Below are 13,971 nucleotides of genomic sequence, written 5' to 3' on the forward strand. Positions count from 1 at the left end.
GTTACCTAACCCTTAATAGAAAAAGTTTCCCGACCCTGACCTAGACTGTTACAACAGAGTTCTGTAGTGAGAAAATGGATATTGTAAAGGATGTTTGCTTAATATATTGTTGACCTAGAGGCTGTTCCTGGATTATTGTCTTAAGAATAAAATTTTGGTGAATTTGCTTTCCTGTGATTTCACCAGAATATGAATATGTGAGTACCATGCTCTCCTAGGGTTATCTTAAGGATTAAATTTTCATTTGCTTTGTAGATAAACTGCATGATCTGTTGAAGGTCAAATTATTGGCAGGCTAAATGGGACTTGAAAGTCCAGAATGGGTCCTTTAAAAAAGAAATCTCATTTCCGTCTTCCTCAAAAGCAAAATTTGAGATTGCTTTCTCTTTCCTGGGCTGTTTTAGGTTCTGGCCATGTGTGCTGCTTGTTTTCGAAAAGCCATAGGATTGAGAGATTTGGGTTCAGGTCCAATTCTGTGGACAAGTCATTTACCTATGTAGGCTCCAGTTTTCCTTTGCCTTTAAGATAAAGATGGTCTGTAGGATTTCTGAGGCTTTTTCATCATCTAGATGTTTCTTAGGGGCATCCCAAAATCTGGACTTTAATTTCTTTTTAACAGAATCACGTGCTGGCACTTACAGCCCAGTCACCTGATATTGAGCATTTGAATGAAGTAAGCCTCAAGCTCCCACTTAGTGACGTGGCTGTAAAGACATTACAGAATGTGAACCGGCAGTGGATTCGGGCCACGGCGACAGCACTGGAACGCTGCAGGTCAGAACAGCCCCGCTCCAACATTGTTTGAATTAAGGTGAAAGGAATGGTTGAGCTCAGGAGGGTGATTGTTACATGGCTCTGTTTCTTTTATTTTTAAACCTTTGTAGTGAGCTTCAGGGGATTGGATTGAATGAAAAGTTTATTTATTGCTGTGAAAAGTGGGTCCAGCTTTTAGAGAAGATAGAAGAGATGCTCAAGGTGAATATTGCTGACAGCCTTCCTGCTCTGCTGGAACAGCAGAGAACATATGAGGTAAATCAACCTGTGCTCTCTGCTACCTTGTTCCCCTCACCCTGGGGCAGAAGTTAGGGTAAGATGGATTTAAGTAAAATACAGATTGTACCTGTCCCTCATCAATCCCTAAACACAAGATGTATGTCTCTGTGCACATTCAGTTGTCAGTTGATCGATCATCTGTAAAATTCTCACACGTTTCATAAATTTCCAAGTTTTGTTTTACTGTTCTATTTTGTTAATGACAGAATGCCTAGATTTTCTGCAGTGGGAAGTAGCTTCCAGCACAACTTTGCTTTCACAGAATGCGAACATTATACCGCTTTACCAGGAGCACGTTAAGATACTTCAACTCATCTTTGCATTTTCCCCGAATAGTTCTCTAAAATATTGACGCACCTGGTATAATCACAATTGTAGCATTAATCATTTCACAGAGGAGTGCCCCCATGCTTATGCTGACAGACATTTGAAGATACCCCTGGTGGTTATGGGCAGATCCTGCATTTCCAAAATGTACATGATTAGTTCATTATAACTTTTTAACATAACTGATTTAAGTCTGTATTGTTATGTTAAGATCATCCGGTGAAAATGACATCTATCCAGCCAAAAAGCTGGGTGACTTTGAATAAGTTACTGAATACCCTCATTTCCTCCTCTTCAGATGAATCTAGTAGTACTACTTAAGTCCTGAGGTTGAGGAAAAAGTGAGACAATGCATGTTTTACTCAATGCATAGCAAATAGTAAATGCCCAGTACATGGGCCTTAGATGCAGTTGTTATTAGACCTGTTTGCTTCTGCGATTATATTCATAGGTGCTGCTGTGATGGTTAAGCATTTTCTGCAGTTAGGCTCAAATCATTTGAAAATTCTCATACCCTCGTGAGCTTAGATTTTATTAGGAAATGTAGGTTTCAGATTCATAAAAACAATTCTACTAGCCAGTACTTGATGTTTTAATTCATATACAGATGTTAGAAGCTGAAGTTTCTATAAACCAGACAATTGCTGATTCTTATGTCATCCAGTCCTTACAACTCCTGGACACAGCAGAAATAGAGAAGAGGTAAGCTGTCTGGGGCTCCTGATGGTTGTGGACATGAGGAAGGTAATGCAGTCGGGCGGGCCTCCCACCATGAGAATCTTGACCACGAGTGCCCTGCAGCCCTGTTGTTGATGGACCACGTGGGGCCAGTCTTCTGTCTGTGTGTGAGGATGGAGTCTTGCTTTGTGGCCATAAAAACATCAGTGGCCCTTTTCTGTATGGTAGATGGGTGGGCTTAGGAGACCAGATGCCTTGCAAACACCCATCCGCCAAGTATAGTTAAATAAGTATTTACCCCATAGGATTCTTCTATAGTATGTTTTCTTCTCTACCTTCAATCTCATGACGTTTTGTTATTTAAAAAACAAATGTTAAAGGCGGAGGATATAGCTCAGTGGTAGAGTGCATGCTTAGCATGCATTAGGTCATGGGTTCAATCCCTAGTACCTCTGTTAAATAAATAATAATAATAATAAAGAAATAAACCTAATTACCTTGCCCCTCAAAAAACAAAATAAAAAATAAATGTTAAAGTGCTGCTGTGCCTAGCAGGTAGCTGTGTCACCATTGTGAAAGAAGAGGCTTCTCACTATGCTATGTGCAGTGGGCTGGGGTCTCTGGGCAGCTCCCGTCAGGCTGAGCAGAGCCCCTTAGGCCGGCCTGGTGACAGTGACTGCACCTGCTCGCACAGCGGGTGCACACGCCACCAGTGCCTGGAAGTGGCCTGGCCTCTTAAGTAACTTCTCCGCATGTCTCGATAGGCGTTATTTTTCCTTCCCATCATCACCCATGTACCTCTCAATCTTCTTTCAGCATAACTAAGAAATATCAAGCCTATTTCTTCCTAGCTCTGAAGTAATGGATTCAAGCCGGTTTCACGATGATTAACTAGTTTAGATTTGATCAGTTCAGCAAAGCATGACTTTTCCCATAATAAATAAAAGGCCTTATTTATCATGTGAAGGATACTATCTGGGAAAGAAATAGTTGAGTAGTAGCAGAAAGCACGTTCTTTATTGCTGCATTTACGTAACATACAGCCCTCAAGTAATTGATAATATTATAAGGGACTTACCTAGCCATCTCTTTCCCATTGACCCAGCGTTTAGTTTTCTATACAGCACTTGGCATAATGTATGTTAAAACAGCTTCAGTTTGTTTAAGGGACTGGTTGTCATGCATGCTAGCAAAATACCAGGCCACATGCAATTCTCTTCTGCTGAATACTTTTCACCAGCCCACTCACTGCCCCTGCCCTGCCCCACGTTCCCCATCATGTTTAAGTCGAATGGTGCTCAGATTTAAAGAAGTTTTTTTCTATGTAAATTGTGCACATAAATAGCAAATCTGAGTCCCTGTTACGGATTGATACTTATTTTTCTATATGTTAACGTCAGAATACTCTAACCACCTCTTTTTTCACCAAGACCGGAATTTGTTTCGAAGTTTGCGAGGCTAAAGGAGCAGTGGCAGAGTGCCACGCAGGGCGTCCGGCAGAGGAAGAGTGAGGTCGATGGGCTGGTGAGGCAGTGGCAGTACTTCACCACCTCCGAGAGGGACTTGCTCCACTTCCTGTCTGACACTGGCCACCTACTCTCTGCAGTGAAGTGCCAGGATCGCCACAGCCTCCACCAAACGAGAAGTCTGGTCCGTGAGCTGCAGGTAGTGTGTGTGCAGCAACATGTGGGAACCGATGGGGTGGTCTTTATTAGGAAGACGTTCACTCAGCTCAGGTTTATGATTTCTGTGACATCGTGTTTCAAGTGTGTTTTCTGCAGTAGGGAGGCCAGCTGACCGTGGGGACCCTGTTCAGCCTTGTCCTTAGTGGGTCAAAAACCCAGTCTTATCCATTCATCCAGAAGTAGTGAGGCTTTTGTGGGCCGTGGGAGTAGAGATGGGTAGGTGGAGGGTGGTAATTTACATTGGGACTCCTGCTTCCTCATGAAGAGCAAATTCATTTAGGCAACCAAGTTTTCAGTCAGAAAACTGTCTGAGGAGCACAGGACTAGAATAATTGGTTGGCTGTTCCCAGGGCATGTTCCACTGAGCTATCGAACCACTCTTCACTGTAGAGGGACAGCTAAACAAAAACAGTGTCCTTCTGAAATCCTGTGCTTGCCTCATTCATTTATCTGGGCATCAGATATTGAGAACCTGCTCTGTGCTGGGCATAGGGTGTGGACGAGGAGAAGATCTTTGCTTTTGTGAGGGCATCAGACAAGTCAGTAAACAAACAAGAAAAGACGAATTTGATTGGTGGGAGAAATGAGACAAACTAATAAACAAAGCAAATATCAGATTGCAACATGGCCTATGTGGACCATTAAAACAGGGCCCATGATGGAGAGGCTGGGTGCTACTTTGGATTGGGTAATCACTGGGGATGTGACATTTAAATGGGAATCTGAATGACGAGAAGGAGCCAGCTGTGCAGAGATCTGGGGGCAGAGCCTTCAGACACAGGGAACAGCTTTCCCAGAGCCCCCAAGGTGGGAGCAAGCTTAGCAAAGCAGAGGAACAGAAAGAAGGCCAGTATGACTGGACTGTAGCCAGTGAGGCAGCAGTGATGGAAAGCGGACTTGAGAGGCAGTCGGGGAAAAGCTTCCAGGAGGGAGGTGTGGCAGGTTGATGACAGTCTGGGTGTAAAAGGAGCCTTTGAAATTGGAAGAGGAGGCAGCATGATACGATTTATATATTTTTAAAGATCCTCTGGCTACTCTGAGGAGGAGGATGGGATGGGGGTGAGGGGTCAGAGGAGGAGCAGGAATCCAGCATATTACTTATCTATTGCTGCATAACAAGGAAGATTCTTGTTCTCTCTCACAATTCTGGGTTTTCAGGGCTGTTAGGTGGCTCTTGCTAGAGTCTCAGGTGGTTTCAGTCAGATGGCGAATGGGGCTGAAGGCTCCCTCACTTTCCTGTCTAGCACTTAAGCTGGAAAGGCTCAGCCAGCCAGAAACTAGAACAGATGAGGCTCTTAGGGCTTTGTTCCCAGTGGTCTCTCCACCTGGAGGCTTCCAGTAACCAGACTTCTTGTATGGAGGCTCATGGCTTCAATGGTGCATGTCCCAAGAAAGAGATCCAGGGAGAAGCTGTACTGCCTTTTTAGACCTAGCCTCGGACATCGTGCACTTCCACCATCCTCTGTTAGTCAAGACCATCACACCTGCCCATGTGGGTTCAAGAGGAGGGGACAGAGGCACTACCACTTGATGGGGAGGGGCAAGGTTCTGGAAGAACATATGGGGCTAGTGATACTGTTGTCGCCATTTTGTGAAAAATACAGTCTGCTGTAACTCATTAGGCTGTCTCAAGGTCTTGGATGGTGGTTATGATGGATAAGACAGGAGTTGTCACAGTAAGGATAAAAAGGATATATTTGTAGGTTGAGTTTACAGGGCTTGCTGATGGTTTGGATATGGCAGGTCAAGAAAAATCTAAATCCAGGTGACTCTAGATTTTTGGATTGAGCATTTTGGTGAATAGCGTGCTGTTGACCAAGTCAGAGGAGCCTGGACGAGGAGCAGGGGTTTCGAGCAGTGCTGCATATTAGAAGGACACGTGTGGAGTGGCAGGGTGTTCACTGAGTTGCAGTTTTTCTTGTATGTGTCTGCTCCCAAGAGGACTACCTGTCTTACTCCTTTGCTTTTGGGTTATCCTAAGTATTCTCAGAAATATCTTTGTGAATCAACTCTCTGTTGTTGTTTTAATATATTAGCTTCCACTATGGAAAAAGCCTGTATTATTTCTCCCTTGAGAAATTTGAAAATAAAGGAAATCATATTTAGAACAGAAAAAAACTAATTTTTCTCCTGAAATTAAGTGCTTTTGGAAATATCAATCAAATATAAAGTTTTTACTTTATTTTTGTATTATGAATACCGAGTTTCAATACCCTTTAAAGAGAAACCTATGTGATATCCAAATGGAATTTTTAAAGCTGTCCCTTTAGTGCAAACACAGATGTACCTCTTTCTGTGCTTAAGTGTCTGTTTTTGTATTTTGCTTTTTTTATTTGTTCTCTTCTTTTAAATTGTTTAGCACAACGTGCACATTTTACATGGTGGGTTAGGAGTAGGCTACTCTATACTATAATGTTAACGGTATTTGCTCTTAAAGAAGATCTAATACCAGTCATTTTCTTAATACTCTTAGATTCATTTATCTTGTAGGCTTTTATTTTATAAAATATATTTTCAGTTTCTTTGTTCTTCTAATTATTGTATTAAAAATCTTATCTATTACCAACCCTTGGAAATTATTCTAAGAGCACATCAGTTTGTAGTATGCTGTCTACTCATTTAAAATATTAGTCTTTGACGTGAATGAGTGTGTATGTATTCCAACAAGATTACTCTAATTCATATCTAGTTTAACTTTGAAGAGAAACTCCAAAGGAAATATACACAAACACATGCAGTCACATTTTGATCACATCAGAGTCTTAAGCAAATCACTTTTTTCCTTTTTCTTTTTAGAATAAAGAAATTCATTTCCAGAGATGGCAGACTACCTATGCACTCACCTTGGAAGCTGGGGAAAAGTTACTGAACACAACTAACCTGGAAACTAAAGAGTCAATTGGCAAGAGAATCAGTCAACTTCAGGACAACTGGAAGGACACAAAACTCCAACTGGGAGAGACGATTAAACAGTTCCAGAGCATTGCAGAGGTAAGCTCACCATTCACTTTTCCATTCATGATATTCAAATACAATATGTAGAATTTTTGTTTGCTGTGTGAAGATGAGAATGATTTTAGGGAACCACTATTATGGGTTTTCTGAGGGACAGTAAGTCCTACTAATCCGCCAATCATGTTAGATCCTTAATGTGAAAGAATAATGTAACATTTATTGGGAAAGCTTGAGGTTGATAGCTAAGTACTTGAGGTGCTATTTTACATTTACCTTTATGAAACAGGAAACTAATTCATGCTCAAGAGAAGTTCAACACCCACAGCTAATGTTCCACATGTAGCCTGACTTTGGGCACAGTATATGAAAATAAACACAGTGATACTTCCTCTTTCTGCTGTCATCAAAGAATACAGTTTTCCATATAAGTCAATTTCCCAGATAATTTATAACTATACCTTTAGGCACTGGAATGCTTTATTTTGAGTGATTATTAGGAAAATCATTGGTATCTTATTATGCTAAAATATACCAAGTTGTTCTCAAGGACTCTGCGCTGCTCTGAGCCTAGCCCCTACGCTACTGTGCTTTTTGAGTTCTTATGTGGTCATGGTTTTTCTTTCTTTCTATGTAATGTTAAGCTGTTTATTTTTATCTTTTGTTTCTCTGAGTATACCTGCTCCTTATAGCCCACTGTTTGATCTGTTGTATGTGTCCCCAGACCAGATAACCACGCTTGTCAGAGGTGTTTTTCTGAATAAAGAATAAATATGTGTGGAACATCTCTCCTGTGAGTGAAGTATCTAAATTTTGTTTGATGTACAAACTGAAATTCATTAACTAGCAGACACATGTTGAGCACCTGCCGTGTTTGCAAATCATGGAGGTAAATGCAATTAAAGATTTCGTGGAAGAGCTAAGGAAGGACTCACAGTTTTGTTTTGTTTCTCCCTTCACTTTCTTCTTAGTTATGTCCCAGAGAGTTGCTGTTGCTAGACAGGTGGCCTGTCCTTAAGTGAGGTGTTACCATAGGACTGGGCCAACCCAATGACATATAAGTGTCAGTTGTACTGAGGAGTAGAATTCTGTTTGAGTCTATGTTTGTCTATCTCTAGTAACTTCAATAATTTTAGTAATGTCAAGGATAGAAATTTATCCTAATGAATTATAAACCCCCTTTACCTGAAAATACAGGCAACTCTTTGCTCAGCAATGTAGGGTTTAAGAAAGAGAGCTGCTGTGAAAGCATGGCATCACCAGGGAATCTGCGACCTTAGCTCCACTCTTGATTCAGCTACTTTTTTTAATTGACATATAGTCGTTTACAATGTTGTGTTTATTTCTGGTGTACAGCATAGTGAGTCAGTTATACATATATATATATATTCCTTTTCATATTATTTTTCACTATAGGCTGTTACAAAGTATTGAATATAGTTCCCTGTGCTGTACAGTAGAACCTTGCTGTGATCTCTGACTACATGTCCATGGACCAGTCGGTTTTCTCTGAGCCTCAGTTTTCCCATTTTCAGTGTGATGATAACACTTGTGCTGTCTATCTCCTAAACTTATTATAATTACAGTGAGATGATGAGGTTGAAATGCTTTTTTAAACCACAAAGTGCTTCAAGCAGAAGGTGGCAGTCAGGACAGTGGTGAGAAATGGAGAGTGACACCTGACTATGAAAGGGTCACTGAAGCCAAGCTATTTCTAGAAGAGGGAAGAGAGAGAGCAGTTGGATGACATTAGAAAAGGAGACAAGAAAAGTGGTTGAGTGCTTTTGCTCTTCAGTGCTATTAGTGTGTATGCCCAAAAGTGTAAATGCTCAAAATGAATCCTTCTAGTAGCCTTTTAAATGTGAACTTTCCCCCAGATTAAAGTAGAAATAAGTTACCTCGATCAGAAGAAATGGGAGGGAGGAAGAAATATTTCGAAGCAAAAGGCAACCGATGGTTGAGAAGAGCCACACATAAAGTTGCAGAGAGGCGTCAAACCAGACAGGTGCCCCATCTGCTCTTTTAGACCACAGTCTGCTCAAGACAAGGAGCTGGGTTTCTGCGTGGTTTACAAAAACACATTTAATAGAACTATTACATGGATTAAATTAATTATCCAGTTCCTTCAATTCATTCTTTTTTTTTCTTCCTGCAATTCATTCTTAAACAGCCAAATACTTACCAATCTTAATACTGTTTTCAAATAGACCTGGGACCAGTGTGAAAAGAAAATCAAGGAGTTGAAAAACAGGCTGCAGGTTTTAAAGGCACAAAGTAAAGACCCTCTTCCAGAACTTCATGAGGACCTCCATAAAGAAAAAGAGCTCGTGAAGGTACTGAACATCTGAAGTCGTGTTCAAAATAATCACTCGGCCGTTTTCTGCGATGTTGAAGTGTTTGTTTGCCTTTCAGTGCCTGTGTGAAACTAAGCTTTCATGTCCAATTGGAAAACATTTTTCCTACCTTCTCTCTAATACAATATCCTACTCTCTGAAGCAGTTAGAATCAATGCTTTTCAATATCTGTGTGTGAAGATGAGAAAGAGTTTGCAGAAATTCTTCTTAGGATTTGGGGGTTTTCTCCTTCAGATCCTCCTCCTGTTTCTCCTCTCTAATATAAATGTTGGCATCTGAGATTACATTGAACGCTGTTCCCTTGTCAAATGGCCTTGTCTTTAAAATGACAGTAAAGTATGACTGAAGAATTCACTTTTAGAAGTCAGTAGATTGCAGGGGAGGGTATAGCTCAGTGGTACAGCATGTACTTAGCATGCATGAAGTCATGGGTTCAATTCCCAGTACCGTCATTAAAAAATAAATATTTCTTAAAAAAAAAAAAAGAAGTCAATACATTGGGGGTTTTGCTCAAATATACATTTTTATAATACTTTCCAAGCTATATTCTGCCTAATTGATACCACAATTAACAAAAATTCCTGGATATTTTAGGGCTTTGCAGATGACATGGCAAACTTTACAGATAAGAGTTTGGACCAGTAAAATTCCCAGAAACTCCCTCTATCTGTAGGTCTGATGTTTGAAAGACATCAACAGCCTAATGGAATATAGTTTAAAATTTTTTACTTTCTTCCTTTAGTGACTTAGGGATCAAATTGAGAAATTAGGAAGAACTGAATAGTCTCATACTTCAGGTTGTGCTGGAAATTAGCGTTCTCCTTCCTGAACCTTTCTTCTTCACTGTAAAAATTTCTAACATGCAAAAAAAAATTCTAACATAACAAATAATACGACAAAGTGCCACGAAAGCATCACCTAGCTGAAAAACCAAACATTATAAATACAGTGCAAATGCCCTGTATGACCTCCAGTGTACTTCCCCTCCCCAGAGGTATCCACACCCCTGAATTTGGTGTTTGATCATTCTTGTGAAATTCTTTATAGTTTTACCCCATGGGTATGTAGATCTCAATGAAATGTAGAAGTATTACTTTTGGTTTTTTTAAACTTTATATAAGCAGTACCATTACTTAATACTAGTCATAAAGATATACTTCACGTTTCCTTTTGAAAGTTTTCCTATTTTGGTTTTTACATTTCCATGTTTATTCAGTGAAGATCTGATTTTCACATATGTTTTGAGGAAAAGAGCCAACTTTTGTTTTATTCATGTGTACAACCACCATCCTGGTGACCATTTACTGATTAGTCCAGTGTCCAATATCAAGTTTCCAAATATGCATGACTTGTTTCTTTTTTTAAATTAAAAATAGAATTTTTTATTGAGGTATAGCTGACATACAATATTATATTAGTTTCAAGTGTACAACATGGTGATTAACATTTACACGTATTATGAAGTGATCACCATCATAAATCTAGTAATAATCTGTCATCAAAGTTATTGCAATATTATTGACTATATTTCCTGTGCTGTACTTTATATCCTTGTGGCTTATTTTATAACTAGAAGCTTTTACATCTTAATTCCCTTCACCTATTTCCCCAGTCCCCTAACCTCCTCCCTTCTGGCAACTACCAGTTTGTGTCCTGAATCTGTGAGCCTGTTTCTGTTTATGATTTATTTCTTGGTTCTCCACCCTATTCCATTGGTTTACTTATCTCAGCATTCATACCGAATTACCCCGAGTACGGTGCTATATTAACAACCGATCTTCATCTTAGCTGGGACATGTACCCATACGTCATTCTCCCACATGAACGTGGATGTCCTTGGTTCTTTGATCTTACACAACTTTTAGAAGCAGTTTGTCAAACTACAAGAAATCCTGGTAAGAGTTTTAATAGAATTGTATTGAATGTGTAGAATAATTTATGGAAAATTTAACATCTTTTGGACATTGAGTACTCCTATTTCTGAATATGGCATATTTCTCCTTTTGGTTGTGTTCAGTGTTTTATAACTTTATTTATATGGCATTGTACATCTTTTGTTAGATTTATTTCTTGGTAGGTTGCTTTTTAAGTTATTGAAAATATTATCTTTTTCTAATTATATTTTCTGTTTATCACTGGTGCCTAGAAACATGACTGATTTTTTGTGCATCAATATGATACTCAACTGTCTTCCTTAATTCTTTTGTTAATTTCGATACTTTATATATCTATTCTTTTGTTGGGGGGGTTTATGAACACAATCACCATTGGTGAATAATGACTAAAAAAGTTTCTTCCTTTTAATTCTTATACTTCCATTCTGTTCTGTCTACACAGGCAGTATCTTCAGAGCAGTGTTGTAGAAGCATTGATAACTGGCTCTTATGTGTCATTCCAGATTTTGAAGAGAATGATTCTAACATTTCACCATGAAATGTGATTTTTTGGTGGTGATGTGTTAGTACATGCCTTTATTGGGTTAAGCAGTTTCCTCTCTATCCCTGATTTTCAAAGTTTTTTATCATCTCTGTGTGTTTTGGTTTAAACCTAGACTTCAGTAACAGATAAGAGGATTTCAAATTACTCTCTCATTTGACACATAGAGTTTACTTTTATCAAGTCAGGAAACCTGTGTCAAATGTGACCCATAAACCCATGAGGAAGCATAATTTCTCCCAAGTAGGACACGTCTCCGTGTCCACCAGGATCCTTTCAGGTTCTATGGTGTCAGCATTCTGTTTCTCAGTGGAAAGAATCAAGGAGAGAGGCCAAGAGCATTGAGTTCATCCAACCTATATCCATATTCCAGAAAGATCCCAAGTAACTTGAAACCTGTCTAGGACAGTGTTTATCATCCCTGAATCACCTGGGGGAGATACCTAATCTCTCGACCAGTCTGACCTTTTACTTTCTTTCTTGAAAATTACACTCCTGTTACAGCCAAGCTGATGTGCAGAAAAATTGCTTTACATGTTTATATGCATGTGTGTGTATGTGTGTGTGTGTGTGATTTCTTTATATATTTTATATACTACCTTTTCTTGTCATTGCTATAGTGGGCATCTGTGTTCATAAAACCTGTCAAACAATTGAGTCCTTAGGACAGTTTTTTTTTTAATGATTTTTTATTGGAATATTGTTGATGTACAACATTATGCTAGTTTCAGGTGTGCTACATAGTAACTTGACATTTGCATACATTATGAAATGGTCACCATGACAAGTCTAATAACCATCTGTCCCCAAAGTTATTACAATATTATTGACCATATTCCTTATGCTATAATTTGTATCCCTATAGCTGGAGGTTTGTACGTCTTCATAAAATAATCTTTGAATAAGTAATGTAGTCACATGGTTCACAATTCAGAAGGTGCAAAAGGTACCCATGAAACTTTTTCTCCTATCAGTTTCTCTCCAGAGAGACAATCAGTGTTACCAATGTGCTGTGTATTCTTCCAAAGATATTCTGTGCATATTACAGGCCAGTATTCACATACATGCACATTCATTTTTTGGTCCTCTTTTTACACAAATGGTAGAGTAGAGAATGGGACTTGACAATCCCAACAGTAACTGAGTCCACAGGCAAAAGCTTAAAGGCAGTTGTGCTAAATTAGAGTCTGTTCAAGGCCTGTGTAGTGCACCACTTGATGTAGTCGAACAACTCTTAAGTTTTACATCATGTGTTATAGGGACAGCTGGAATTTTATAGGTACTTTTGCAATATAGAAAATTTTCCTAGTTAAATTAAGAAAGGAAAACAAATGACTGATGTTCTCTTTTGCAATTAGTTTGGTAGCAGACCTGAACTATTTTGACTTAAAAACAGAAGCATGATTTTTGTTTGTTTGTTTTTAAAGTTTTTAAGTTATTTATTTATTTATTGGTTGGAGGAGGTAATTAGGTTTACTTAGTATTTAGTCTTAGAGGAGGTACTGGCGATTGAACCCAGGACCTCATGCGTGCCAAGCATGTGCTCTGTCACTTGAGCTATACCCTCCCCCCGCAGAAGCATGATTTGTGAAATGTTTATACAAATAAGTGAGCATCAGCCTTAATAAACTTCCACAGTAGCCCTCACTCTAGGTATTGTTTGATTCCTTGCTTTTTTCCTTAATATTTATGAACATTTTAAAGCTTTTGAGATACACTGCCAGATTCTTTCCTTTCAATCATCCGTGTTGGTATCTGAGGACTTACTGTACACCAGGCCTCGGGATAGATGCCGGGTGGGCAACACGTTGGTAAGCAATGTTGTCATGGCCCCAGCCAGTGTGGAACTGACAGTCTAGACTATTGAAGAGACACATGTTAACCAGAGTCCCACTAAGTGCATACATATGTGTGTGAATAACTGTAAGCATGGTGAGTGGTAGAGGGAAAAGGGACCAGGGGGCTGTGAGAGCGTGAAACAGGGGTCCCAGCCTCATCCAATGACTCAGAGAAGGCTCCTCTGGGGAATTACCTGTGTCTAAGATCTGAAAGTGTCCTTAGGAATTAAATATATCTGCGGGAAGCATCAGGGAGATGGAGTGGGTAGCATTTCGGGCTAGTAATCCAAGAAATACAAATCTAAACAGTAACTAGGGATCATTACACATACTGAACTTGTCCCCAGAATACATAAAACTCAATACTAAACAGTATGTGGAGAAAGATAGTCCTTCCTTTGATGATACAGCCTGGCAGTATTTATTAAGAATCATAATGCATCCAAATTCAAAAGCTCTACACCTGTTAATTATCCTTTTAATTATAGGAAGAAACCAAGTATCCAAACCAACTTGATTTAAACCTGGCAGTGGGTACCTTAAACGAGCCTTCCTTCTGGGCAGGCACCTGTGGCTCACCTCTGAGCGGGAAACACTGCTTGAAGTTCAGTCTTTTGATCTCTAGTTTTGAGTTAGTGAGTGGCAAAC

General features: G+C 39.4%; 1 protein-coding gene across 13 annotated transcripts in view; it reads left to right on the forward strand.

The window, feature by feature from the left end:
- The window catches only part of SYNE2 (spectrin repeat containing nuclear envelope protein 2), a 288,222-nt gene that overhangs the window by 235,318 nt on the left and 38,933 nt on the right, over window positions 1-13,971 (forward strand). For all 13 annotated transcript variants that reach the window (XM_072963192.1, XM_072963191.1, XM_072963196.1 and 10 more), the window contains 6 exons: window positions 620-774; window positions 885-1,029; window positions 1,988-2,082; window positions 3,489-3,723; window positions 6,540-6,734; window positions 8,903-9,028. In XM_072963192.1, coding sequence (XP_072819293.1) covers window positions 620-774; window positions 885-1,029; window positions 1,988-2,082; window positions 3,489-3,723; window positions 6,540-6,734; window positions 8,903-9,028 — 951 coding nt within the window. The remainder of the gene's footprint in view (window positions 1-619; window positions 775-884; window positions 1,030-1,987; window positions 2,083-3,488; window positions 3,724-6,539; window positions 6,735-8,902; window positions 9,029-13,971) is intronic.

This window comes from Vicugna pacos, chromosome 6 (assembly GCF_048564905.1).
Source record: "Vicugna pacos chromosome 6, VicPac4, whole genome shotgun sequence".
NCBI classification, from domain to species: domain Eukaryota; kingdom Metazoa; phylum Chordata; class Mammalia; order Artiodactyla; family Camelidae; genus Vicugna; species Vicugna pacos.